Raw genomic sequence first — 26,598 nt, forward strand, 5'->3', positions numbered from 1 at the left:
ATGTTGAAGTTAGGTAGAATTGTAATTTCTAGAGAGAGGGGATAACTACTTGACTTAAATTTTGGTACCATTTAACATGAATTTAGTATATTTGATGGTGCTTTTTTCTCAACACCCCCACACACATTAATATGCATGTGCCACACTTTACCTCCAGCTTATTATTCTTCATTTCATTGCCATCTCCGCCCCCACAGCTACTAATTCTTCTCTCTCTATCTCTCTCTCCTTGATATATCTATATTTATCTATTTGTTTATTTATATAGTAGTATATATATATACGTGCGTTCTTTTCCATCAAAACACACTATATATAGCTCTTGTTCTTGACAAACATTTTCATTATTTATACACTCACTTACAAAATCAATTGAGTAACTAGGGATATATGGGTATTTTCAAGGATAACGGCGTCGTTTACAAGGCTGCCGACGACATCGATCTCGGCCCCGACAGTGATGAGTTTTATCTCCGAGCAAATGTCAAAGGTTAGCTAAGTTTCAATTCATACTATTGTGTGTGTGAAGTAGACAAGCTTAGGGAATTTATGTAATAGTAACATAGCAATTTTATGTGAAACAAGACATAATGTATATTATCAATAATTATTATTTATCAATATTTACTTCATGCATGCTTACATGCATTGATCTCAAAGAGTAGGAAAATCAGTATATCTGTATATGGTTCATATTTTTTCATCTTTTTTTTTCTTCTATTAAATTTGTTGATGGATATACATACATATGCATATAGCTCCTCGCATGGCTGGTCTCTTGGTGAAAGTGTTTGCTTGGTTGTTGGAGTCTCCAATTTTGGGAGGCATGTTACTCTACTTTCTCAAGAAGAACAATCTAATTCACAAGGTAATTCAATTTCTTGATTTCCTTATTGACTTTTTTGTTAGCTTATTTTTTAGACAAAGTCACCATAAAAATCATAAAATTTTAGTCAATCCCACAAGTTTCAAAAATAGTCGATGATATCATAATTTTAACATTTTCACAATTGTCCCATTAATTTAGATTGGGGGAGGGGAATATGTATGATTTGGAAATTAAGATACTTTAGCCTTATTCAATAGTATTTTCATACTATTTTTTTCTAAATCATGGATTTTAGAAGTCGAAACCAACTTAATTTTAAAAAATATAATTGACTACCTTTTTAAAGTTGCAGGATTAATCTAACTTTGTTATTTTCGGACAATTTACCCTATTTTTTTAATGTAATTAATTATAGTAATGCCAATTGTAAAAACCGATGTATGGAGGTGAAAAGGGCGTTTAACTTATTTGGTGGAAAAGGGGATACCTGTAAAGCCGTATACAAGCAAGGTCCCTTTCTACAAGTCTCTCTTATATTAGTTAGTTTGGAATGATAAAATTGGTATATACAATCATTAATTGAGTTGAAACAAACAATATTTTTTCATATATATAGTTATAGTCACTTAATGGGTGAGTTTATTGAAACCTAACATGAAAAACGGTACCCAAATATTCGGTCCCTTCGATTTGGTACTTGAATTGAAATTCTCAATTTGGTTTTTATATGAGCCATCAAGTTTAATTGTATAATAAGATTTTTTTTATAATTAGTTCTTCAATTCTCAATACTATTCGAATGTCAATCCATTTATCTTCAATAATTCAAATTCTAAAATGCATAACCATGTTTCTTCTGATACAAAATACTCCATTTGTTCCTAAATATACTAATATTCCACTTTAATTCACCACAAATTTTAAGAAATACTCCGTATATATAAAAAAGGGATAAAAATAATAAAAGTGAAATGTGAGTATTTAATAGTAGTAGATATCCAAAACTAATATGAAATATTTAATAGTGGAATGAAATTTAATAGCGAAATAGAATTTTTAGCAAAGATATGGACCATAGTACATAATAATGGGACGAAAGAGTGTCTTCTTTTTAGAGAAATTAATAAATCCATATTTATCACTATATCACATAATGGGATTGTTGTACCACCTTGTTTCGCTTATGTGTAGGCCTACCACTGTCAGTCATTAATTTTATATATGGCGTGCAATACAAATAGATTTAATTAATATATATTAATTCTCAATTAATACTATTAACTATTCAAAATCCCTATAGGCTACAATGGAGTATAAAATTAAGAGAAATTGACAGCTTATATTAAATGAATATAAAGTATAAACAAAAGTTTAATACCTACTTCATTTAAGTGCTCTTATATTAGTACTATTAAAGAAAAGTATTATAGGAGTATTTATTAATATAATGAATGTAATATTATTAATTTCTGGTCAATTTTATGAAAATATTAATCTTGATATATATCATGTATGTTCACAATATAATTATTGGAATTTGTAACATACTATATGTCTGAATATTATGGCTGCATTTCGCAGCTGGTCTCGTTTGCAGAGTTACAAGAAGAGCCACTTTTTGTTCCTTTGCATCCCCATCAAGGTTAGATGTACAATCACTTTTCCAAATTAAGATGACATAGAAATGATTGCATCTTCTTACACAAATTAAGGTTAATTATGCTTCAATTTTGAGTGTATTTTGATTTTGCACACAAAATTAAATTCACTTAATTAGATGGCAACAACTCTTATAAAAATGAGAATTTAATTAGTCATATAAACAGGAGATGAGGAAAAGGAAACAATATACATAGACCCCAATGCAACACCTCAAGAAAAAGTTGAAGAAGCTGCAAAGTGTCTTGGATCATTCGAAGACGAACAAGAGTCTAGGATTCCACAACCTAGTTTCCATCGTTGGACGGTTCTTGACTATGCCACGGCATACAAATCTGGGGAGACAACTCCTACAAAGGTTGCAGAGAGATTCATAGCTTGTGCAAAGGAATCATCGGATATGTCCTTCTTCATCAACTACTGCATCGACGACATTCTTAGTCAGGCTGCAGAATCAACTCTTCGCCATCAACGAGGTGATGAATTCATGCACAAGTAATTAATAATAATTATATGAAATTTTTTCTAGTTTTGCTTAATAGTATAGGATCTGTAGGAGAGGCGATATCCGTGTTAGATGGAGTTCCAGTAGCTGTTAAAGACGAGATCGATTGTATGCCATATCCAACTACAGGTTGTTAATCAATTAGGCAGACTTTTTTTTAGCTATGTTCAATTTTTGAAGTTCTGATAAAAAAATATAGGAGGTACAAAGTGGATGCAGAAAGCGAGGGAATGTAGAAACGATGCGTACTGTGTAAAGTGTCTCCGATCATGTGGTGCCATAATACTTGGCAAAACAAATATGCATGAGCTTGGAGCTGGAATTAGTGGCATCAATCCTCATTATGGGTATATATATATGACACTGCATTTTCTCTTCCAATCAACTCTAATAAAAATACATGATATATAAGTGGTTGTGATTGATTACAGGGCTGCTAGAAACCCTTATAACAGAAGCAAGATTACTGGAGGATCTTCGAGTGGATCGGCTGCAGTGGTAGCAGCCGGATTATGCCCTCTCGCACTTGGTGTTGATGGAGGAGGTACCATTTTTCATATAAAGTGACTAAAATTTCAAGAATTTTCTATTACACACTTACTTGTTTGGTAGGATCTGTAAGGCTTCCTGCAGCTCTTTGTGGCGTGGTTGGCTTCAAACCGACTTTTTCTCGTGTGCCTCATCAAGGGTAACCACACACCGTGCCTATTTCAATCAGGGTAGGATTGGAGGAATAGTAGTGTTAAGGATAAAAATAGTGAATCATTTACTTTAATATGATTTGCAGAGTTCTTCCCATAAACTACACAATAGGGATGGTTGGGATTCTTGCAGCAACAGTTGAAGATGCGCTCGTCGCGTAAGTTGTACGGATTTCTGCTCTCATTTTTCTCTAGAAAACATTGACAGATGTTTAGCCTACAGTTATGCAGCCATTGCTGGAGCAGATGAGTCCGCTACTACTGCAGTGGTTAGTACCTTTTGCATCTATTCTGCTTCCTTCTCCGATCTCTTCGTTCATGAAATCACACCATCATGTGCAGCCCAGAGTAGGCCTGCCCTTGCTCAAGTCTGCAAACTATATGTCTGATCACATCAAGATTGCAAGATATGGAGAGGTTTGTCACAATACAATATTTGTTTTTCTTTCTTGAAGAAAACAGAGTTTATATATGGTGATTTTAGTGGTTCGATGACTGCACCGATGATATCAAAGAATGTTGCTCCAACGCGGTTGCTAAATTATCCGACAAGTATGGATGGAAGGTAACTAACTATATTTGATCTCTATTATTTCATCATCTTTTTTTGAGACTAACTTCGATGGAGTTGGCTGTGTTAAGACTCTAGAGGTGACGATACCAGAGATAGAGGTGATGCGGTTATCACATTACACAACAATTGCATCAGAATGTAGTAACTCAATCAAGAGCTACCTTCAAAATGTGTGAGTATTTTTACTTAATTGTTGCTAATCAAACTATATGGAGTAGTAAAATAGAGAGTATTTCATTGGAATAGGAACAAGGAAGAGATCGGGTGGGATGTGCGTGTAGGCCTTGCTGTATACGACTCCTTCGACAGCAATGAGTATCTGAATGCACAGAAAATGCGGTAACAATAACATCTTATCATGTGTGAGCTTTATCGATCATGTCAAGCTGACGATTTTAACATATTAGTTCATACATTGTATAATCACGCAGGAGACGTCAGCTGCAATTCCACGAGAAAATATTTTCTGTAGCAGATGTCATTGTTACTCCAACCGTTGGGTACAAAATTCATTCTCTCTCTTAGTTTATCTTTCTCGTGTCAAAGTTAACATAACATTTTGGTTACAGTGTGACTGCTTACACAATAAAGGATGACGCCTTGAAAACCGGTGAACTAGACTACATAAATGGAGGTATCAAATCTTATAGTATTTTGTTAAATTAGTAGTGAAAGAAGGTTATTAATTATGGATCATGGAATATTTGCAGCTGCATTAGTACGATATCAGATAGCTGGAAACTTTTTGGGACTACCTGCTGTCACTGTTCCTGTACTCATCAAATTTCTCACCTTTCTAATTAATTTGCCAAAATTTCATTCAAAATTAATGAATTTTTGTGACATTTATATTTTGATGGCAGGTTGGTTATGATAGAAGTGGGTTGCCAATAGGGCTGCAGTTTATAGGGAAGCCATGGTCAGAGTCTTTGTTGATTTACATTGCATCTGCTATGCAAGTAAGTGTTTTTTACACCAATTGTTATAGTATATATTAAAGGGTAGCAGTTAAAAAAACATAGTTTAAATTTATATTTGTAAAAGTTGGGTCTTTGATTCTGTGCAGGCACTATGTATATCAGGATGCAAGAAGCCAGAGGTGTTTTATGACATGCTGGCTAAGGAGTAAACTTTGTCAAGTTTGTGTAACAAACAATAATGTAGTAACTGTTCTGCGTACTAAACATGATGCAATAATACCATCTCAGCATTGCGAACCATCGCTGGAAGCTTCTCGCACTTGTCAGAGAATTGTTGGAGAGAAAATTGTCATATGGATTCATAGTATTTACTAGTGGCTCAATGACCTCTGCCTATAAACAGTTTAACTGTAGAATTTTCAATGACATTGCCTAATGTGATCACACATATGTATACCAAATATAGGAAACTGAGGAATGTACAGTGGTGGAAATAGACCCTACCTGAATGAGTAAACACTTGCGAGTGTCCAATATGAGCAGCCTCCAACACAGTTTTACGCTGAAGTCGGAATAATTAACTTCGATCTGAGCAAGGGCCAGATAAAAGGCCTTGGAGGCGATCCTTCATCAAAATACCATGCCATACGATATCAATAGGATGGTTTGTCCTACTATTTATTCCCTGTCATGATACCTAAAGCACGGTTTGAGAAAGTCTCATATGCTCGAACACTTGCTTGTTATGAACAATCAAACCCTTTCTAAATCAGGAACCTTGCAACGAAAGCACCACTCACACATCTGAGATTTGATAGATTTGAACAAGAAAACGCAACATGCTTGTTTGAGATCACCGTCAACGGCTCCCTGTGATCTGTTCTGCTGACTTGTTGGTTGTCTTCAGCAGACCATCTTGAGGCCAACTCCTTAGAAAACAAGTGACACACAATTCAGTGCAAGTCAGTGCAATGTTGTGCAGTGCAAACATTCTCACATTTATCACAATAAGTGGTTTTTATTTGCATCTATACCTATATAGATATATTCTTCGAAATATAATAGTACTACTATATAATAGGGAATCTGTAAAAAAGACACATTTTACGCCAACATGTAACCACAGCAGTTGTAGTAGTCTTCTTCAATGGCGGCCTACCCTTTATTGTCGACCACCATTGCTGACAACTGCTCCTCGAATTGATCCTCCTTCAATGTGATGTTCAAGTCGTGCCATCTCATTGTTGCAAATCAATTTCTCTGGTTTTTGGTGTGGAATCGATTTCTTCGTCTCCGCCCTTCTTCTTTGCTTATCTAGATAGCAATCATCGCCATTCCATCAACAACAAACACATTCAAACACTCGGGGGCTACTTGGTATGATGGAATGGAATGGTGGAATGGAATGTGATTCCTACTTCCATTCTATTCATTTGCTTGGTGTGATGGAATGAATGAGTGAATGGATGAAAATGCAAAGGAAATCCAAGGAAATTGATATTTCATTCCTATCTTCATTCTATTCCAACCTCCATTCCATTCCATCATACCAAGCATGGCCTCAGTCCACCATACTACCACCATTGCCTCCACCCCTATTCTTCAATGCTTCTATTGTCCATTCTCCAGCAATTCCATGGCACCTTTGAAAAATAATGATTTCTTGCTTTGAAGACTAGATGCTTACACATAATGTTCAAATAAAAATGTTTTAAAAATAAGAATGGTAGAAGTAACTGATTGCACACTGCGCTTATATGCACTAAAGTGTAAAGAATATGCGCTGATATGCACTAAATGGATAAATATATAAACTTAATATGCATTGAATGGATAAAAAATTTGCACTAACTAATCTTCAAAATGAAAACATGATAATCTGCTTTAAAAGGAATAATATTGATAATAGATTCTAAGAAGATATTATATGCAATCAAACAAAGTTCTGCTCCAAATAAACGCATTTATATGATTCAATTTTATATTTAAAGCTAACCTCACCGTTCTCATGGCGCTCGTGTTGGCTTCCCCAACATCTTCGTTTAAATCCAGATTCAGATCAATTTCTCCGGTTTTTGGTGTGGAATCGATTTCATCGTCTCCTCCCCCTCATGCCTACATCCGCCATGAATGCCTTTGATTCAACCACGTTAACCACTTTGTGTAAGACTGTGTACAATCTTTGTGCTAGTGAAGTGCACTAATAGTACTCCTAGTTGTTCATGCTCTTAGACAACACAATCTTGAATGGCATTGTATAATAGTACAATCATGCAGTCGTCAATCGTCATCCTCTTCTTCATTGATGGCCTTCCCCTTGTCATTAACCACCATCCCTGACAACTGCTCCTCGAATTGATCCTCCTACAATTCGATGTTCAAATCGAACCATCTCATTGTTTCAAATCAATTTCTCTGGTTTTTGGTGTGGAATCGATTTCTTCATCTCCAACCTTCTTCTTTGCTTTATCCAGATAGCACTCATCACCATTCCCATCAACTACAAACTCATTCAAACACTCCTCCACCATACTACCACCATCGCCTCCAACCCCTCTTCTTCAATACTTTGCAACTGAAATATCTCGAGTTCCAGCTCTGACTCTCCGGCATGAGTAGCCTACTGACCATTCTTCAGCTATTCCTTCAATCCTTTCAAAATTATATGATTACTTGCTTTGAAGACTTGACTTTTACACATATAATATACTGTTCAAATAAAATTGTTTTAAAAATAAGAATGGTAGAACTGACTGCTCACTGCACTTATATGCACTAAAGTGTAAAGTATATGCACTGATATGCAGTAAATGGATAAATATATAAACTAATATGCACTAAATGTCTGAATGTACAAAAAAATTGCACCAACTAAACTTCAAAATAAAAGCATGATAATGTGCTCTGAAAGGAATAATATTGATGGATAGTTTCTTAGAAGACATATATGAAATCAAACAAAGTTCTCGCTCCAATTAAACTACTTTATTTACTTCAATTTTCTATTTAAAGCTAAAACTCATTTACACCTAAAGCCAAAAGCCTTTTAGTTTTATATCTCCAAAGGAACGCAGTTTAGCCATTGCGCTTACCAGGCCACAAAAATCCAACCCTCAATGCAATGCCAACTCTTTAAGAGCACAAACTTCAATGGCATTGCCTAATGTGATTTTTGTGCATAACAAAATAGGAAATTGATGAATACACAGTAAATGAACTATACCAACTTTAATGGGATTGCCTAATGTGATTTTTTGCATAACAAAATAGGAAATTGATGAATACACAGTAAATGAACTATACCAACTTTAATGGCATTTCCTAATGTGATTTTTTGCATAGGAAATTGATGACAATACAGTAAAGGAACTAGACCAACCTGAGTGCAAAATGGATATCATCAAACAACAACATGGAGTCATGGAAGAAGGGAGAAGCTTCTCGAATCGATCCTCCTTCACATCGAACCATCTCATTGTCTTTGCGGCGCTCGTGCTGGCTTCCTCGGCCTCTTCGTTTAAATTCAAATCAATTTCTCAGGTTTTTGGTGTGGAATCGATTTCTTCATCTCCGCCCCCTCTTGTCCACCTCCACCTTGAACGCCTCTGCTTCAACCACCTTAACGACTCTGTGTAAGACACCACTCTTTGCAATACTGTGTGCAATCTTTGTGCAAAGTTCACTACTACTGCTAGTACTCCTAGTTGCTCATGCTCTTAGACCGCACACTTTGAATGGCATCGCCTAATAGTACAATCTCCAACGGCCTCTGCCTAGATAATCTTTAATATGTATACTACATATAGGAAATTGATGAATACACAGTGAAGGAAATAGACCAACGTGAAGGAGCAAATACTTCAATCTTCCAATGTGAGCGGCCTCAATCGGAGTTTCATGCTATAAAAAGACTTGGAAATGACGCCTTCTATTGGTCCTCTTGGCGTATTCCGTGCCGTCCGGATATTTCACCCCTCCAATCTTCTTATGACCTCAAGTGCGCAACCAAGCTAGCAAACTGAAAGATACTGAGTAGGAGAAGCTCTAGACATTCTCTGGCGGCATTAGAAGACAGGGGAGATGCAAGACCTTCCTTCCAAAAGAAGAGCTTGCGTGAAGCCCTTCCGCCTCCCCACCATGACAAACTCTCCCATTGCTCCTCCTTTAGAGTTGGGGCAATTTCGTTTGCGTTTGCCCCTTCTACCTTTGGGTATTTGCGGCACTCGCTGTGGCCTGTGTAAATCTTCTCACAATGTGAGAAGCTGAGCCAATCGTCGCTGCAGAATCGACACTGTTTGTCCCTTCTGCATACTTTGCACTCTTTGTCCCTTCCGCATACTTTGCATAGCGGTGTAGATTCGACTCCTTCTGATTGATGCCACAAAAACCATAGCTAATTAGACAGCCATTACAAAGTTATGGTTTGATGCAAATTTTTAATAAAATCCAAATCATGTCCACACTCATTGAGTTATGATACTAAAACAAGATCTACTAACATAAAATTACAATCTCAGTTTTATTTCTAGACACTTATTAACCAGAAATTATTGAATTCTATTGTTTTGGAAACTGGCATTGCTACTTTAATCTTGATATCTTTCACCTACTATCTACAGCAATTCCATGACATCTTTGAGAATGATCTGGTTTCTCAACTTGGAGACGTGATTTATTGATTATAAAATAATTATATATGCACTAAAGTGAAAAATATAAGCACTGATATGCACAAAATGGATAAATATATGCACTGATATGCGCTGAATGTAAACGGTATTGTTTTGGTCTAAGGTTCAAAAAGATAAAAAAAGCTTGGACAGAGTTGAAATGCTAATAAAGTAAAAAGGACACTCACAAAATGGTGTGAATTGAAAAGTGATTGCTCAAACACGCTAAAACACACACCCTCTTTTTATGTTATTTTCTGAGCTATCAGTCTCTCTATCTCTCCAAAGAATCTCCCTGAATATGAGAAGAGACGGTGTATCGCTTTTCATGCGTGATGGTGCAATTTATATCGCACCACTAACCAAATGTGAGTTATGATACTATTACAAGATCTACTAACATTAAACTCTAATCTCGGTTTTATTTCTAGACACTAATTAACATAGAAATGATTAAATTCTACGATTGTTTTTGAAACTGGCTTTGCTACTTTAATCTTGAAATCATTCACCTACTTTCTCCGGAAATTCCATGACATCTTTGAGAATAATATGATTTCTCGATTTGAAGACATTACTTATTGATTATTAAATAATTTCATATGCACTAAATGGATAAATATATGCACCGAAATGCGCTGAACATACAAAATATCTGCACAAATCGATCTTGACAAAGATGATAATGCGCTTTGAAAGGAATATTATTGAATGAATAGAGTTCTCACTCCAAACAAATTCAATTTTTTGGTGTATGCATTAGGCTATCGGCGAACTGCTAGGAGAAGCCTACTAATTCAATATTTTAAGGTTATTTAATTGAAGGTAAAGAGATGGAGTTTAATTATTAGAGAGCTTTCTAGTCTTGAGTTTTCTTCCAGTTACAAAGTTTTAGGTTTTAGTTCCATATTTGGTACAAAAGTGTATATGTTTCGATGAACGGAATTAACGAAAGCGTTTTGAGTCCTTCTGATATAAAAAAAATATATAAAGGCCAAAGCGGTGGGTGGCTATTTTGATGACATAAAAAAAACCGAAAGTACAAAATAATATCGTTCTGTCCTTATGTTTTAATAGAGTATAAAAGTCTGGTAAAGCAGTTTGCGATTATCTAAATATAAAAATAGAAAACTTTGTCATTTTGGCTTTAGGTTTAAATAGAAATATAGAGGCTACATTTTATTGCCATTTTGATGATATAGCAAAATAGGAAAATATTTAAAGACCAAACGACGTCGTTTTCCCTTATGTTTTAAAATATAAAAAAGGCTCAGGCAGCACTACAAGGCGCTACCCCGAGCCATAAAGATCCAACTATAGTAAGATTACAGCTAATGACATCTGCCTAGAAACTATTTTTCATCACAATAGTCACTGGCATTGCTTAATGTGATCATGTGTACCAAATATAGGAAATGGAAGAATACACACTAAAGGAACAGACCAACCTGAACGAGCAAGTAATTAAAGTTTCCAACATGAGCAGCCTACATCGCAGTTTCACGACAGCAGCAGGCGTAATTTGGATAGGACCAGAGGCCAGAGAAAAGGCCGTGGAGGCGATCCACTGGCATGATACTCAATGCCTGGCTCGTGAAATTCTTTGTGGACTCCAAAGTGAGTGGCAAGAGATCCCATTACTCCAGGAGCAATACCTCTGTATAAGCCTATCCAACGATTACACTTTTATCTCTAATATGAGTATATAAGATGACACATTTCAACTCTAAAAATTTATCAAATAAACCATAGAAGATGAAAGCAACAACCAAACGACACTAACTACTATTTGGATTCTAAAAGCAACAACCCAACTAATTTGATTTAGAGAAATCAAAATATCTTGTACTATTACCCTACATATCTTGGATTTGCATGCGTGCCTTAATTGTGTCAATCGCCCCACATAAAAACTCCATCCACACTAAAAAAGTTTAATGTTGGCATTTAATCAAACACCTCTTGCGATATTTCAAAATAGTAGGAGTAGTATAATTCGTTCATCAAACAATCACTTTCATCTGAAAATAGTCTTACCAAGGAATTGATTATGGTGGTTTCGGCTGAGCGTGAGTGGTTTTCCGATTTCGCAGATGGTGGAGTGGTCGGCCGTGGAAGCTCGCTAGGGTTTATTGTTCTTATCTTTTCTCAATTTAATTTAATATGCTCCAACGTCAGTTAATTTAGATAATTAAATTAATTTAAATATAAAAAGTTAAATTTCTTATTTTAAGAGGTGAGGATATTTCGGTGATTTGTAAATTGAGAAAAAAAGAACCGTCGCCTGAGTGATTCGAACACTCGCGGGGAAACCCCATGTACTTAGCAGGCACACGCCTTAACCACTCGGCCAAAGCGACAATTTGTTTGGTCTTGCTTTATAAATACTAGTATATCACCCGTGCTATGCACGGGATATGACATTTTCAAATAATAGAGATAAATGTTAAGGTAAGTAGATTAAAATATAAAATCAAGAGAAATGTACTTCTATCAACTTGTATACGGTTTTAATTTTTTATATAAGTGGAATAAAATCAAATAAACAAATGACAAAGTGGAGATGTGCGACTAAGAATTAAAGAGCATATGTTAATCATAATAAGTTATACACATAAAGGATGCAACTAAGGATCAAAGAGGAAAACTTCATATAGTTTGAATAAACAAATTGTTCATACAATTTGAATAAGATATACACATAAAGAGGAAAACATCATATAATTTAAATAAATAAATAGTTCAACAATTTTACGTGTCACATGTGAATATCAAAATTTTGTCATCAAAATAAACAATTTTAAATAATGCATTTCATTGAATCATAACATACTTAGTAAAATATTTTTAACGCAATTAAATAATATGACATTTCACCTAAAGTATTTCTTCTGTATATATGATATTTATTTTTAATTATTATCCACACGGCACAATATCTTATGCCTCGATGCGTATATATATATAACAGTATTATGATTATAAAGATTGAGTGTTATTGAATTAAACAAAAAAAAAAGGTTTAAGAATACTCCCTCTGTGCGAGCCAAGATGACACATTTATATTTTTGGTAATTTTTTCTCTCCAGTTAATGTACTCTACCACTTTTTCTATCTCTATCCCTTCATACACCCACTCTTTCTTTCTTCATTTATACATACACCCACTCTTTCCAAACATATTCTCCTTCCGTCCCAGATGGATTACGTAAAATTTCCCATAAACTATAAAATTGATAATAGAAATCACAAATTTAGGCGTTATTTTTTTTTCTCATGACGGGCCAGAAGGTGGATCCAGATGGATTATGTTACATTTTTAATTGTAGTTGTTGTTACTTCTCTTCACGTGGCATATGATGTGTAAAATCACATGGTTAAAATTAAAACATTTAAGAAACAAAATCATATATTATCCGATTTAAAGTGCGGTTTGTTAGTCAAATTCTTAAATTTATCGAAAAATCTAGGAAGGAAATAACATTGTAAGATGTTAAATTTTTGGTGTGCAGAAGACGCAAACTGTCCACGTAGATCGTATTTTGCCGGAATATTTTAAAAGTGGATCGGGGTGGAAAAAAATAATCTCCGCCAAAGTTTATGCTTTTCACACCACTTTTATAGTTTATAAGAAATGGAGTAGCCGATTTTTGAAAAAATTAATAATTTTAAGGACCAAAATCATCTTAAATATATGAATGCAAATAATTAAGGCTAAACGTGATAATTTATACATTAAATAAACAGAAAATTATATACTATCAAACCTCGATGCATCTCTTTCCTTCAGACTAAAAGTGATAAAATTTTTTTCCATATATTCATTATTCTAAAGATATGAAAAGGCTAAAATAACCGGGCAGTACTTATTCCGTTCAATAAAATAAAATTTAATAAAATGTCAACTAATTTATCTTTATTTCAAAATATTTACTTTTAAAATGTTTTTAGTAATAACTAAAACTTGCCGTATTTCAATTATATTTTTCATAGGTCCAATTAGTATTAAATGATTATATATGTCAGATTAGTATTCATAATGACTAATGAGTAGTATTAAATTAAATTTACATTTTATAATTAATGTAATTATGTGACTCCAATTATTGAAATGTAATCTAAATAAGAACTATCTTCACTTTTTATTATATCAAACCCATAAGAAAACATTAGTCCAAATATATATCAAACCCATAAGAAAACATTAGTCCAAATATATATGTACAAGTCATTTTTATATTTATTTTAACCTAGCCTTAAATAAGGAGAGAGAGGCTCTCCCTTTTCTCCTGCACCGCCAAGTGTCGGCATGCAACTCCGGCGCCTCCTTCTTATCTCCAGCGTCTGTCTCCCTCTCTCATTCGATCCGGATCTCTCTCCTTCTCTTTGGTTCAGCCGCCGTCGTAGTTTTCCCTTTTCATCAACTCTGTCCGTATCTACCGACGCCACCACTGCCATCCGCCGAACCCGCATGGCGCCATTGCTGTCCATGCCTACTTGCTGATGGTAAGATCCTTTCTATTTTATATGAGCTTAAAGATCTTTTCTATTTTATATGAGCTTAAATTTCGTCAAAACTTACAATTTTTTAAACAAACAAAATTCAGTTTTTCATCATGTATGCGCAATCAAAATTTTAATTAGCTGTAATGATCGCTAGTAATAAAAATTAGTAGTAGCAATAATCTAATTAGCTGTAACGACAACTATTTTAATCAAATGAAATCAATTATAGAGCCCTTAAAGTGTTTTCTTAAAATTAAAAAGAAATTATTAAGCCGAAATAAATGTTGTTAAATTATTGCAAATCTTGACTTTGACTCTATCAATGCCTCTACTTTCGCCCCACACCAGAAATTCCGCCTACATGCGATACCAAATGCTGCATCATTCAGATAAATCTTTTAAATAAGAATAACATATCTCTATCTTCACTTCAAATGCAGTCTCAAATGCTCAATATGTGACCCTGCGAAATATGGAATTAAGTAAGTAAATCTGACAAAATAAATCTTAATTTCAAAATTAAATACAAAAAACATTATACTGTAGAACATTAAACATAGTACATCCAACTTCTTATTATTTATTGATTGGCGGAATAGGAAGTTAAGAAATTCTCTCTCCCATCGACAAAGATGTGAGAATTGGTATTTATAGAGGATTGCAGAGTGATTTTGACTCCATTTCTCACATTTGAGTTCAAATCTCATCACTATTTCAAATTTATCCGACTTTCAAAATGACAAAATTTGCATAATTTGATTGCAACACGTATTTTAACATGTATTAACTCATTAACTACTGGTTTATTTCCATTTCCTAATATTTTAAAATTCTGCATTGATTTACTCAATGTTCTATATACTAACTCACGTGGTATTATCCAAGTTTCACCATAAATCATTGGTACATAGTATATAACCATGTATTTATAAGTATGTACAGTACAAATTTCAGAAGCATTGCGCACTTTTTTGGAGTATATCATTCACTTAAGTCACTCGACCTCCAATTTATGGACTACTTTGTTTCAAGTTTTAGAGTAGTAATATACCCTCAAAACAATGACTAAAAAAATTTCATCAATCTTTGTGCCGAAAATAGCCAGCTTAAAAATTGTTGATTAATACCCCATATAAAAAGATTTTCTACAATAGCCAACTTAAAAATTGTTGATTAACAGTATATAATTTTTTTAACAATATTTCCTTCGTATTTTAAACAAATACAATATCCTAAACTATGCAATGGTATTCAAAGATAAAATATTGTAAATAGTAAATGTTGTCTGTAAACTGAAAATAAATTCAATTTTTTTTAGCAAATTGATTAATTTATTTGCATCGTCAAAAAGCATTTTTTACATCAGTAACACTTTCACGTTGTTTATGCTTATTATTTAATCGACAATGTTATTTTATTTAATGGAGTAATTTATAGTTTATCTCGTCTCATAACATTCTCAAATGTTAAAGTAATCTAAATTAGAATTTTTGGATTACTTTATTACACAAATGTTTATTTATTACTCCATGGAATAAATATGTTTACCGTAATACCGTTTGATTAATAGTTGAAGCAATAAACTCAGCGTTTTAACTACATGGCCAATATAATTTGTAGCAGCTTGTGTCAGAAAGTTTTTTTAGTGGCTATATTTAGTGGGAGAAAGCTAGCTTTTGAGCCTAGAACACATTTTTTATGCAGAATGGCGGTGGAGAATCCTCTACATGCACAATGAATGCTACATATATGTTCCATAGTGTATACAATATGGTCTACTTACATTTTATGAAGTTTGGCGGTAAAAATGGGCCCACAAAAACTGTGGCTTTATATATGTATAGATATTGTATCATGTTTGGTTCATGAGATTGAACCCTGCAACTTAATCCTAGATGGATAGTCTCATTATAATTAGTCATAGCCTCCCCCTCCAACTAAAATAATCCCACAACTTAATCCTGGATGGATAGTCTCATGATTATTAGCCATGACAACCGAACGTCACCTTGTGAGATTATTTTAGTCATGGGGGTTAGCTATGACTAATTATCCCATGATTATTCATCTGGGATTGAGTTGTGGGATTGAATCTCATGAACCAAATGCACTACAAAGTTAATCCTGAATACAATCTTGCAAACCAAACACCCCCTATTATATCTAGGAGTCTCGATTCTAGATAGAGTGACTAGTATTCTGATTCTTCATCAAGCATGCTCGTGAATGTAAAGGTAAGATATTATAAGTGCAAACTCATATCATGTGACAGAACATGACAAGTTTGAAACATTGTGTTACGTCATATTACCCTTAATGCGCATATATGATGTGGGTTTTCTAATTTTGTAACAATGATAATTTGGGTAAAGGATTGCTCTTATTACTTTATATTGCAAAGAGTGCATGTGTAGAGTGATGTATTGCATATGGCTTGGATAAACGTTTTGAAGCATCTATTCCAAATTAGAATTTGCAGCAACATGGTTCTTTCAAGTCAAGCTTCCTCTTCTTTAGGACCCAATGGCGGTCGACGTCGACGTTATTGTCTTCCGGTGGCCAGAAGACAACCTTTGACTTGCAAGCGGATTTCCTCCGCCGACCAAAGTTTGGAAACTGGGTGATATTTTTACTGTTTTTGCAAACTTTCATAGGTATTTGATTTTTGTCGGTCTTTTTTATTGGTTTTTGAATAGTTATGTAAAATACAAGTGCTTTGTGGTGTATATAGAGAGAGACTGGTCAAATTCAGGGCACATATATAAAGCAAGTAATCTAGTTATATAGCTTTGTTATTTGTGTGACAAGATTTAATCAGATTTAGTTGTTTCAATTTTGTTCAATTCTTTTATTATGAAATTTTAGGTATTTAAGTCACAGTTGAATGTGATTACATATGTTGTCCTTTGGAATTTGAATTTATTTATATGAAATGTTTATAACAGTCGCCATAAAAAGTTTATTTCATATTACGGGAAGATTATATGAAATGTTTATAACAGTCGCCATAAAAAGTTATTTTTTGAGAACTTTCAGTCACCATTTTCAGAAAATACTCCGTGTTTATTGTTGTTGCTGGCAAAGGTACTCCAAATGTTGCCAGAATTTGCGAGCACACCCTATGCTCGGAAACGAGCTTTTTATTGTAGTGAAGGAACACATATTTTGATGTTGTGGTAGGTCAAGTTGTGGAAGGAAGAATTGGCTAAGAAAATGTTACAAAAACATTTAGTTAGAGTATATATAATTTACTCAACAATGATAATAAAATAAAGTAGATTGTTAAATGTAATTTCCGAAAAAACATGTAGTAATAAAAAAGAACACATATTTTGATGTTGTGGTAGGTCAAGTTACATGCAAGGGAGATTTTGTTAAGAAAATGTTAGAAAAACAATTAATTATTGAGTAAAGGCCAAACTGGTCCTGTGCCCGTTTTATGATTTTGGTCATAAACATTATCTTTTGAATTTTTTGGTCCTGTACATTTTAAATCGGATCACAATTGGTCCTCCGTTAACAATTCCGTTAATTTTATAACAGTCAACGGGTTTAACCCAATGTTGACCAACTTAAGCTCTTAGTTATGTTTTATAACTCACTAGTTATATGCTTAATTATTTTAATAAATTATCATTTAATATTGTAATTCAAAAAAAACAACATCAATAACAGAACTATTTTCTCACCGTCTCAAACTAATTTCCGTATACTCCACAAAATCAATATAGGATGAGCTGAAAAATTTGCTCAAAGATGCAGAGTTCATCACCATCAAGCTGTACCATTACACATGAAGACCATTTCAATGCAATTCCACCTCCAAAAAATCAAAGTAGTACTGGAGTATTATATACACACTTAATGATATAATCTAACAAACAACAAGACCTCGATTCCAAACGAATAAATCAATAACGAATACTTAAACACAGTACTAAAAAATGTATTTTTGTTGCTCTCTTCACTCACTCTTGCCAACATCCACCGCCGCAACGTCGGCCACCGCCTTAATCTCCTCAAGCTTCTGCAGCACATCCTTCACAATCGACGCCACCTACTGCGGCAGATCCAGCCCGTCTTTCGCCTTGCTCGGAGACTTCCCCGTCAGGAGCTCCAGCACGATCACACCGAGGCCCAGATTTTACCCTTTTCCGCAAGCGGCAGCGGCGGCGTCTTGATTTTTTAGTGATGCAGACTTGCTTGTAAATATAAAGGGGGAAAAAAGTAAATTAGGTCTTGTTCTTTTTTTTTTTTTTTTTTTTTTTTGTGTTTGGTGTTTGGAATGAGGGGTTTTGTTTTGATTGTTTGATGGTGATGAATCTCTTGTGAAAAAATAGTTCTGTGATTGATGTTTTTTTTGAACTTCTCATTTTTTTTAATATTATTTAATTTATATGTTAAATGATACTCCCTCCGTCCCCGAATACTTGATTCAGTTTGCCATTTCGGTCTGTCCCCGAATACTTGACACAGTTCACTTTTTTCATTTTTGATAGTGGACCACATATTCCACTAACTCATTCCTACTCACATTTATTATAAAACTAATACTTTAAAGTAGGACCCACATCCCACCAACTTTTTCAACACATTTTCCATTACATTTCTTAAAACTAGTGCCGGGTCAAACCGTGTCAAGTATTCGGGGACGGAGGGAGTAATTTATTAAAATAATTAAGGATATATTAGTGAGTTAAAAATCATAATTAAGAGTTTAAGTTGGTCAATATTGGGTTAAACCTGTTGACTGGTATAAAATTAACGGAATTGTTAATGGAGGACCAATTGTGATCCGATTTGAAATGTACAAGACCAAAAAATTCAAAAGATAATGTTTAGGACCAAAATTGTAAAATGGGTATATGTTCAAGACCAGTTTTGGCATTTACTCTTAATTATTTGAAGTGAGGAGTCTTTCTAATTTACTCAACAATTGTATTAAAATAATTTAAATAAATAAATAAATAAAAGGTCCTACCGGGAGTCGAACCCAGGTCGCTGGATTCAAAGTCCAGAGTGCTAACCACTACACCATAGAACCCCTACGTGGAACATTTTGGGTAGTATATAAACATTTGTTACTAACATTTAGACTAAACAATGTACATTCGGAAAATTACTTTTGCAACTTTTTTATTTAAAATTCTTGTGATAAAATTATGTGCTCGAATTTTTGTGAATGGGAAATGGTTTGTATTGAGTTTCAATCAAAATTGGATTTCGGTAAGTGAGAAATGATTTGTACGAGTTATGCATGTAGATACATGAATATGAGACATCTTTTTCAACATTATATATCACATTGATTTTGTAACGATCTTATCAATGGTTTGAGGAAAGTGTATAAAAATATGAATCATATTCCCACAAAATACATAGTTAAAAATACATACCATTAAATGTATGGTAAAATCTTTGATTTTAAACATGGATAATAAAATAATAAACGCAATATTCAGAAGACAAAAAAATCAGTGGGTAAGAAATGATTTCAGAGGAATCATTCATCAGCTTTCACCAAAAAGAAGGGTGATCTACGAGAATGGAGAGGCTATCGAGAGATTCTGCATTCATGATGATGAATTCTACATTTTATCGCGCAAATTATGTTTAGATTGATATAGATTGGACAAAATTAAACAAAGCAATGGAAAAGTCCGGCGGGTCGCCGGCGCCTCTGCCGAGGCGCAACAGCATGACTATGTCGCCGTCGCAGAAGCGCGGCGCTCCCCCCACCATGAAGAGGTCATCGTCGGGTCCTCCTTCCGAAAGCGGCTCCGCCGCTGCTACTTCCGCCGGCGCCAAACCCTCCTCCCCAAATTCGTAAGATAAATTAATCAGAAAAAAAGGAAAATGAGATTTTACGTTCGTGCAAATGTTGTTTCCACAATCCTTTTTTGTTTGAGTTTGTTGATGTGTTGGAACGTAAATTAATCGAATATAAGCTGTGATCACAATATTTTTGTTGACGGATTATGAGATACGGATATTTAGTGATGCAATGTGTGAAATTAGTCGTTAAATATGGATTAATTTGGATTTTGATCCTAATTTAACTAGCTGAAAAGTATAGGGTGCCTCCAAATTTCTTCTCTAGGAGTATGCATGCCATAACAGAAATGCTTTATTATATTGAGATGACCAAATTGGCCTCAATTAGAAATCTTCTGGTCTTGTCTGGTATTGATTATTTTGAGAAACAAGGTGTAGCCAAAATGTTTACTTGCTACTAATAGTATATAGCTTGCTTTTTCCAATATATTAAGGTTTAGAGCTTTGCCATTATTTCTGTCTATCATTAAATATGTTTGTGAATCTTCGCTTCTGTTGAGTCTACCTTTGATTGTACTAGTATTTTGTCATTTGGTTTAACTCTTATCTTATATGTTTGGTTTCGTGCTATATGCAGGTCTATTGTTTGGGAGAGGACAGTGAAGAAACTGAGGCTATCTAAGGCACTTACGATTCCAGATGGAACCACTGTCTCGGAAGCCTGCAGGAGGATGGCATCAAGGCGTGTTGATGCTGTTCTGCTGACTGATGCTAATGTCTTGCTCTCAGGAATTGTCACTGATAAGGTGCTTATATGTTAGCATTATGTGCATAATGCCTTTTCTTTTGCATTTTCCCTTTCTCGTTGGACCCTTCTTATGAGAAAGAAAGAAGGTGAAGAAATCATCGGTAGCATTGCAGACTCAGAAACTTACACATATATTTATAATATTATTGCTGTTGGATGAGGCATTGTCGTTATAAGTTTCTTGAATTTACTGACGCTCTGATAATGCTTTGGGTGTAGGACATAACAACTAGAGTTATAGCTGAGGACCTGAGACCAGAGCAGACAGTAATTTCAAAAGTTATGACAAGAAATCCAATTTTTGTGAACTCAGATTCTTTGGCTATTGAAGCTTTGCAAAAGATGGTCCAAGGTAGAATTGTGTGCTTTGTTTTCTTATGGTCATTTGATGCTTTGTGCTAAAGAACTTGTTATTATTTGGTAGCCAACTAGTACTTGGATTCCAGTTTCCATCAGGCTACTTATGCCTTGACCTGTTTGCTGCTAATGCAATGATCAACCATTTACCTACATATTTCAGCTACTTATGCTTGCAATTAATCTGTTATGTTTTTTGGGTTTGATAGGAAAATTTCGGCACCTCCCTGTTGTTGAGAATGGGGAAGTCATTGCACTCTTAGATATCACAAAATGCCTTTATGATGCAATATCTAGAATGGAGAAGGCTGCAGAGCAGGGGAGTGCTATTGCTGCAGCAGTTGAAGGTGTTGAACGTCAATTTGGAAGCAGTCTCTCAGGTTAGTTATGCACTTACACTTCAGTATTCCCATCAAGAACATTGAACTAAAGCAATTTATGTTTCTTTTGGTCCAATAAAGCCCCTTCTTTTATTTGCTACTACAACATAACTCTTAACACATTAGAAATTTCATAAGAATGGATTTTTTACGGTGATGTTTACTATTTAGTGCGGGCATCTGTGAACCTTAAGGTCATCTAAATACTTTATATGAGACTAACATGAAAATCCGGATGAACTGCTGCAGAGAATTGATTTAGCTAAAATATTTGACCGTAATTGCTCAATCCATAATGTTCCTTGTAAATTTTGATTTTTTCAAGTGCTTGTATTCTGCTAGTTCTTTTGACGTTATAGCTCTTTGTAAGCAATTCATTTTTCTCTTTACACAAGTTCATCTAATCTTGATAAATTATCTTCTTTCTTATGCTGTATTCTATATTTCAGCATCATCGAGTTTTATAGAAACACTCAGGGAACGTGTGTTCAAGCCTTCTCTCTCTACCATCATATCTGAAAATTCTAGGTAATTGGCATATTTACTGATGGTCTGATGAGATATGATTAAAGTGCATGATATAAGAAACCCGTGATTTTGTTATGTCTTCAGAGTTGCTGTTGTTGCACCTTCTGATCCTGTTCAAATAGCTGCTAAAAAGATGCGCGAACTAAAGGTCAATTCAGCTCTTGTTATGACAGGGAACAGCATCCAGGGAATACTCACGTATGATGTTTTGATCACAGAATTATACCTCTACTACTGTATATGAGTGTGAAGATTTGTTAATCATTTTTTATTTCTAATGACGAGATGATGTCTTGTGCTTTTATGTCAGTTCAAGAGATATACTGTACCGAGTTGTGGCCCAAAACCTCTCTCCGGATCTGACTCTAACTGAAAAGGTTTAACTTCCAGTTTGCAAACCATTCTGTCTATTCTATTTCCACTGAGCTATTTGAGTACCTTGCAATGAGGGTGTATATAGACTCTTATCTGAATGATGATGATTTGTATCCAAATGCTTTAAATTATTCATAATTCTCTCCAAAGTTTCTCTATTTTGAATAAATTATCCCTGGGTTATCCTTCCAAATCGTAATTATTAGTATCTTGGTTACCCTTTGGACTTCAAAATTTTAGTCCTATTGGCTGTGCTTCCTTCAATTGCATGATATGTATTGTTTGGTTTAGTATGTTACTGTTCACTTATCATGGATCCATGCTTTGCTTACTCAAGGTAATGACGCCGAATCCAGAATGTGCGACCTTAGAGACAACTATTCTTGACGCATTGCATATAATGCACGATAGGAAGTTCTTACACATTCCTGTTCTTGATAGAGGTGACTGGTGCTTTTCCCTGGGCTTTTCCACTGAAAAAAGAAAAACAGAAGAGATTAACTTATCTATCTTGCAGATGGATGTGTTGCTGCATGTCTAGATGTTTTGCAGATAAGTCATGCGGCAATCTCCATGGTGAGATAATTATACTATGTCAGTGTCATGTTCTTTTTTCATTGTAAAGATCTGAGAGTAAATTGTACATTTACAACATGAAATTTTTTAAAAATATAGGTATCTTTCGTAGTGGCAACAATGTAGATTCTGAGAACAATTGTATTTTATTTCTAAAAGGAGGGAATTAACTCTATTTTTTCTTGAAAAGGTTGAGACCAGCTCTGGCTCTGTTAATGATGGCTCAAATACAGTGATGCAGAATTTCTGGGATTCAGCTCTTAATATGGACCCCCCTGAGGATTATGATACTACTAGGTCTTTCTGTGTCTTTTCATTCCAAACATATTTATATCGGATCTGCTTGCGCACTAATATTGCTTCTCTGATACAGTGAGGTGTCTACGTCTCAATATGTGGCATCGGAGGCTATAGATCATCAGAAATCCACATACACATCAGCTGGTCCTGGGAATTCATATTGTTTCAAATTTGAGGACCTTGAAGGGCATGTCCACCGATTTAACTGTGGTATGTGAGTAGCGTGCGCTAGTGTAAAACCCTCGTCTCTTAATATAAGTACTTGAATGAGTCCTGATTATGTTTTCCTCATCATATTTACTATACAAATTAAACTTGACATTGTCTTATCAGGCACAGAGCATCTAGCTGAACTTGTTTCTGCTGTCGTGCAACGGGCAGGTGCATCCACTCGTCAGACTCGCCCTCGACTTCTGGTGGGTCTATGATCGTAAAACCCACTCTTTCCAGATTGGTTCTTATCAATTAACTCGCTGATGCTTTTATTCTCTGTCAGTATGAAGATGACGAGGGTGATAAAGTTCTGCTCACAACAGATGGAGATCTTGTCAATGCTGTAAGCGGTGCACGAGCAGCTGGCCTAAAGGTCAGAATGATTGTTTACTCGTACGTCTTCGCAGAATAGCTGCACATATTTGGAAACATCCATGGTTAAAATTTCCCTGGTTCCATTTGTTGCCCTTTATCAGGTTGTGAGGTTGCACGTGGACTATATTCGTCCGAAACAAGAAACAAGAAAGGTGACAAGCGATATTGTGCGGCGAGAAGAAGCTAATCGGACTCAACTCCACTATGGAATTCTCGGAGGAGCAGCTGTCCTTGCAAGCATTGGTGTTTTGGTCTGCTTGAAGCGCTCGAAAACATGATACACAACACGGTACATCGTTAGATTCTAGCAAGCATATTCAAATTCTTATGGCCTGCTATGTTATGAGAAATGATCAACTGCGAGGTAGAGGAACATGAGAGATGGAAGGTGGAACGAATAATTCGAGAGCTGAAGCTTAACGATTGTTTTTCTTTGGTGTGATTAGTTTTTGGTGCAGACATTCTTGGACCCTTGTCCTTGGATATAAATATAGAGTTACCATTGATTGGTAAAGGAGTATTTATTTATTTATTTTGCCGAATGTAATCCCCATTTTTTCTATATTTATATACTAATACAGAATATTTCATACTAGTCGTTATGCTCGATTATTTAGGAGAGTAAGATCTAAGTGTAATATTGTATGACTACCATATAAATTTTGTACTATTACATAATTTTTGTACGAGTGACTAACATATATACTCAATTCGGTCCTCATTAATTATTCACTTTTGCCATTTTCGTTCATTCCTTATTAATTGACCATTTTCATTTTTATTGTAAATAATAAGTAGGCTTTACGAACTAATTCATTTCACTCATATTTTATTATATATAAAAATAAGATTCATATTTCACTACACTTTCTAAAACTCGTGCCAAAATTAAAATGGACAATTATAAAGAAACGAATGGAGTAGTAAATGTTTTATCGAATCAAATATGACAATTTAATAGAGGTCGAAGTGGTCAAGTAATCCGGCATTGTGGATTTGAAGGTGAAAATGCTCATAACATACGTTTTCTATTCACCATATATTTATCGGGCGTGGATCCTCTGGTATGCTATTTAACATAGCAGCCCCTGCTGTTAGATACATTATAAAAAAAATTAAATAAATAATACAAAATAAAGTAAATATTTATATATCTATAAATATATAAAAGGGGAGTTTTGGGGAAAACAATAAAAATGTCATTATGAATAATTTATTAAATTCAGAAAAATAAAATAGTTTTTAATAGTAGTTTTATTTGGAGTAGTGGCTATTGATTACAATTAGAAGTGGGCGGGTGGATTTTTTATTTTAGTGGGAATAGTGACTCTTAATTAGTCTTGGAATGTGGTGGGTAGGTTAAACACTTGTCCATAAAAGGGACTATCGTGTACCTCCACAAAAAGAGCAAAGTTTTCATTCTCCTCTTCAGAAGAATGTGCATGGAGAATCAGTCAATAGGCATAGTATTACCCATCTACGGACTTTTATGTTTGCTGATAGTTTGAACCATAATTCTGAAAGATTAAAACCATCCAAAGCAGAAGTTACACCTTCCTTTCAAAATGATGCTTTTAATGCTTTTGTGGCTGAATGCGACGTTAGTAAACAAAGTCCAAACAACAATCATCGGAAACCAGAGAAAGAAGACATGTTAGAGGCTGAGGTTGAAAAGCTGAAGGAGCAGCTTGCAAATGTCAGTGCAGAGAAAACAGAAGTGACCTCTAAATATGAAAAGCTCTCAGCGATTTGTAAGTCCCAGCGACAAGAGATACAAGACCTCTAGCATGCTCTAGCTGCATCACATAGTGCCATGGGCAGACGCAGAAATAAATATGAGTAGGAGCTAAATTTTCAAAATTTTATGAAAAATTAAATTTTCATGTAATTCAAGTTATTATTAGAGGCTTTTATATATCAATATGCTCAAAATATAAATAAATTTTAAAATTTTATAATAGAAAAATATTGAAAAATTAGGTTCATTGGGGGCTAAAGCCTTCCTCCTTTACATGTGGGTCCGCCAGTAGTGTGGATTCCTCGAGAAGCCAAGCTTCTCTTGGAGGCCAATCATCTATCACTCCACAGGTATTTTTGTTAGTCTTAAATGATCTTTTCATGTTTTATTTTTCAGCGCCTTACTCTTGCGTATTCTTTATTTGAGTAGAATGAGAAGATTGAAGGAACAGTCTGGGAGCTTCAAGAAGGTTTCTTTGATCGGAGTTCTCCTAGCCCAGATTCTAAGCAGTGGCAGGCCTTTGCCGAGGCTCCCAAGCCACAGGCCACATCAACATATAATACTTCAAAGTCTGTTAGAACAAGAAACGGTCAACATAGCAAGCAGGCACGCAGACGAGACACGCAAAAAGACAGATCAGATGAGGCAGTTGGAGAGTTTCAATGTTGCAGGTGGTGAGGTTGAACTCGACATTAGGGGTGGCCGAAGGTGACGACCTTCGATGATGACACCGATCTCCACTCCCCAGAGGGGTGCAGAGCTTGAAGAAGCTGACTTGGTGGTGGTTTTTCAATTACGATTTTTTTGAT

At 34.8% G+C, this 26,598-nt stretch overlaps 2 protein-coding genes, 2 long non-coding RNA genes and 2 other non-coding genes across 15 annotated transcripts; 3 read left to right on the top strand and 3 right to left on the bottom strand.

Moving 5' to 3' along the window:
* The first annotated feature begins 351 nt into the window (after nt 1-351).
* Nucleotides 352-5,488, top strand: LOC125205262 (fatty acid amide hydrolase-like). The gene is made up of 19 exons (XM_048104091.1): nt 352-490; nt 759-868; nt 2,411-2,471; nt 2,656-2,964; nt 3,045-3,122; nt 3,193-3,340; nt 3,425-3,537; nt 3,606-3,681; nt 3,781-3,852; nt 3,918-3,963; nt 4,037-4,111; nt 4,179-4,259; nt 4,337-4,440; nt 4,515-4,607; nt 4,700-4,768; nt 4,838-4,902; nt 4,979-5,040; nt 5,132-5,227; nt 5,335-5,488. The coding sequence occupies exons 1-19, from the start codon at nt 391-393 to the stop codon at nt 5,395-5,397; spliced, it is 1,821 nt and encodes a 606-aa protein (XP_047960048.1). The 5' UTR covers nt 352-390; the 3' UTR covers nt 5,398-5,488.
* Nucleotides 5,345-12,014, bottom strand: LOC125205263. 9 transcript variants are annotated; one of them, XR_007173734.1, is made up of 7 exons: nt 11,896-11,990; nt 11,307-11,515; nt 8,568-9,556; nt 7,190-7,840; nt 6,348-6,831; nt 5,693-6,117; nt 5,345-5,596 (listed from the first exon to the last, which is right to left on the bottom strand). It is a non-coding gene; the product is annotated as an uncharacterized LOC125205263 (long non-coding RNA). The 9 variants fall into 9 exon arrangements; XR_007173727.1 differs by lacking the exon at nt 5,345-5,596 and having other exon boundaries at nt 5,598-6,117; nt 11,307-11,525; nt 11,896-12,014; XR_007173733.1 differs by lacking the exon at nt 5,345-5,596 and having other exon boundaries at nt 5,598-6,117; nt 8,568-9,553.
* Nucleotides 12,015-12,136: 122 nt separating this feature from the next.
* TRNAS-GCU lies at nt 12,137-12,218 on the bottom strand. The gene has a single exon. It is a non-coding gene; the product is annotated as a tRNA-Ser (tRNA).
* A 1,902-nt stretch (nt 12,219-14,120) lies between these two features.
* LOC125203647 lies at nt 14,121-17,197 on the top strand. The gene is made up of 2 exons (XR_007173414.1): nt 14,121-14,364; nt 16,835-17,197. It is a non-coding gene; the product is annotated as an uncharacterized LOC125203647 (long non-coding RNA).
* A 2,139-nt stretch (nt 17,198-19,336) lies between these two features.
* On the bottom strand, nt 19,337-19,408 carry TRNAQ-UUG. Its single transcript has one exon. It is a non-coding gene; the product is annotated as a tRNA-Gln (tRNA).
* A 451-nt stretch (nt 19,409-19,859) lies between these two features.
* LOC125208000 (CBS domain-containing protein CBSCBSPB3-like) lies at nt 19,860-24,779 on the top strand. Of its 2 annotated transcripts, XM_048107539.1 has the most exons (14): nt 19,860-20,190; nt 20,777-20,945; nt 21,167-21,299; nt 21,514-21,684; nt 22,134-22,212; nt 22,297-22,410; nt 22,523-22,589; nt 22,925-23,030; nt 23,105-23,163; nt 23,354-23,460; nt 23,537-23,673; nt 23,797-23,879; nt 23,960-24,049; nt 24,153-24,779. In XM_048107539.1, the coding sequence occupies exons 1-14, from the start codon at nt 20,015-20,017 to the stop codon at nt 24,327-24,329; spliced, it is 1,668 nt and encodes a 555-aa protein (XP_047963496.1). In that variant the 5' UTR covers nt 19,860-20,014; the 3' UTR covers nt 24,330-24,779. The 2 variants fall into 2 exon arrangements, with proteins under 2 accessions (XP_047963496.1, XP_047963497.1); XM_048107540.1 differs by lacking the exons at nt 22,925-23,030; nt 23,105-23,163.
* Nucleotides 24,780-26,598: the final 1,819 nt, after the last annotated feature.

Source organism: Salvia hispanica, chromosome 2 (genome assembly GCF_023119035.1).
Source record: "Salvia hispanica cultivar TCC Black 2014 chromosome 2, UniMelb_Shisp_WGS_1.0, whole genome shotgun sequence".
Taxonomy (NCBI): Eukaryota; Viridiplantae; Streptophyta; class Magnoliopsida; order Lamiales; family Lamiaceae; genus Salvia; species Salvia hispanica.

Coding starts and splice junctions, on each gene's coding strand:
- LOC125205262 (XM_048104091.1), top strand. CDS start 391: ATGGGTATTTTCAAGGATAACGGCGTCGTTTACAAGGCTGCCGACGAC. Junction 869..2,410: donor AGAACAATCTAATTCACAAG/GTAATTCAATTT, acceptor TGCATTTCGCAG/CTGGTCTCGTTTGCAGAGTT. Junction 4,441..4,514: donor AAGAGCTACCTTCAAAATGT/GTGAGTATTTTT, acceptor TCATTGGAATAG/GAACAAGGAAGAGATCGGGT.
- LOC125208000 (XM_048107539.1), top strand. CDS start 20,015: ATGGAAAAGTCCGGCGGGTCGCCGGCGCCTCTGCCGAGGCGCAACAGC. Junction 22,590..22,924: donor ATCTGACTCTAACTGAAAAG/GTTTAACTTCCA, acceptor TGCTTACTCAAG/GTAATGACGCCGAATCCAGA. Junction 23,880..23,959: donor AGACTCGCCCTCGACTTCTG/GTGGGTCTATGA, acceptor ATTCTCTGTCAG/TATGAAGATGACGAGGGTGA.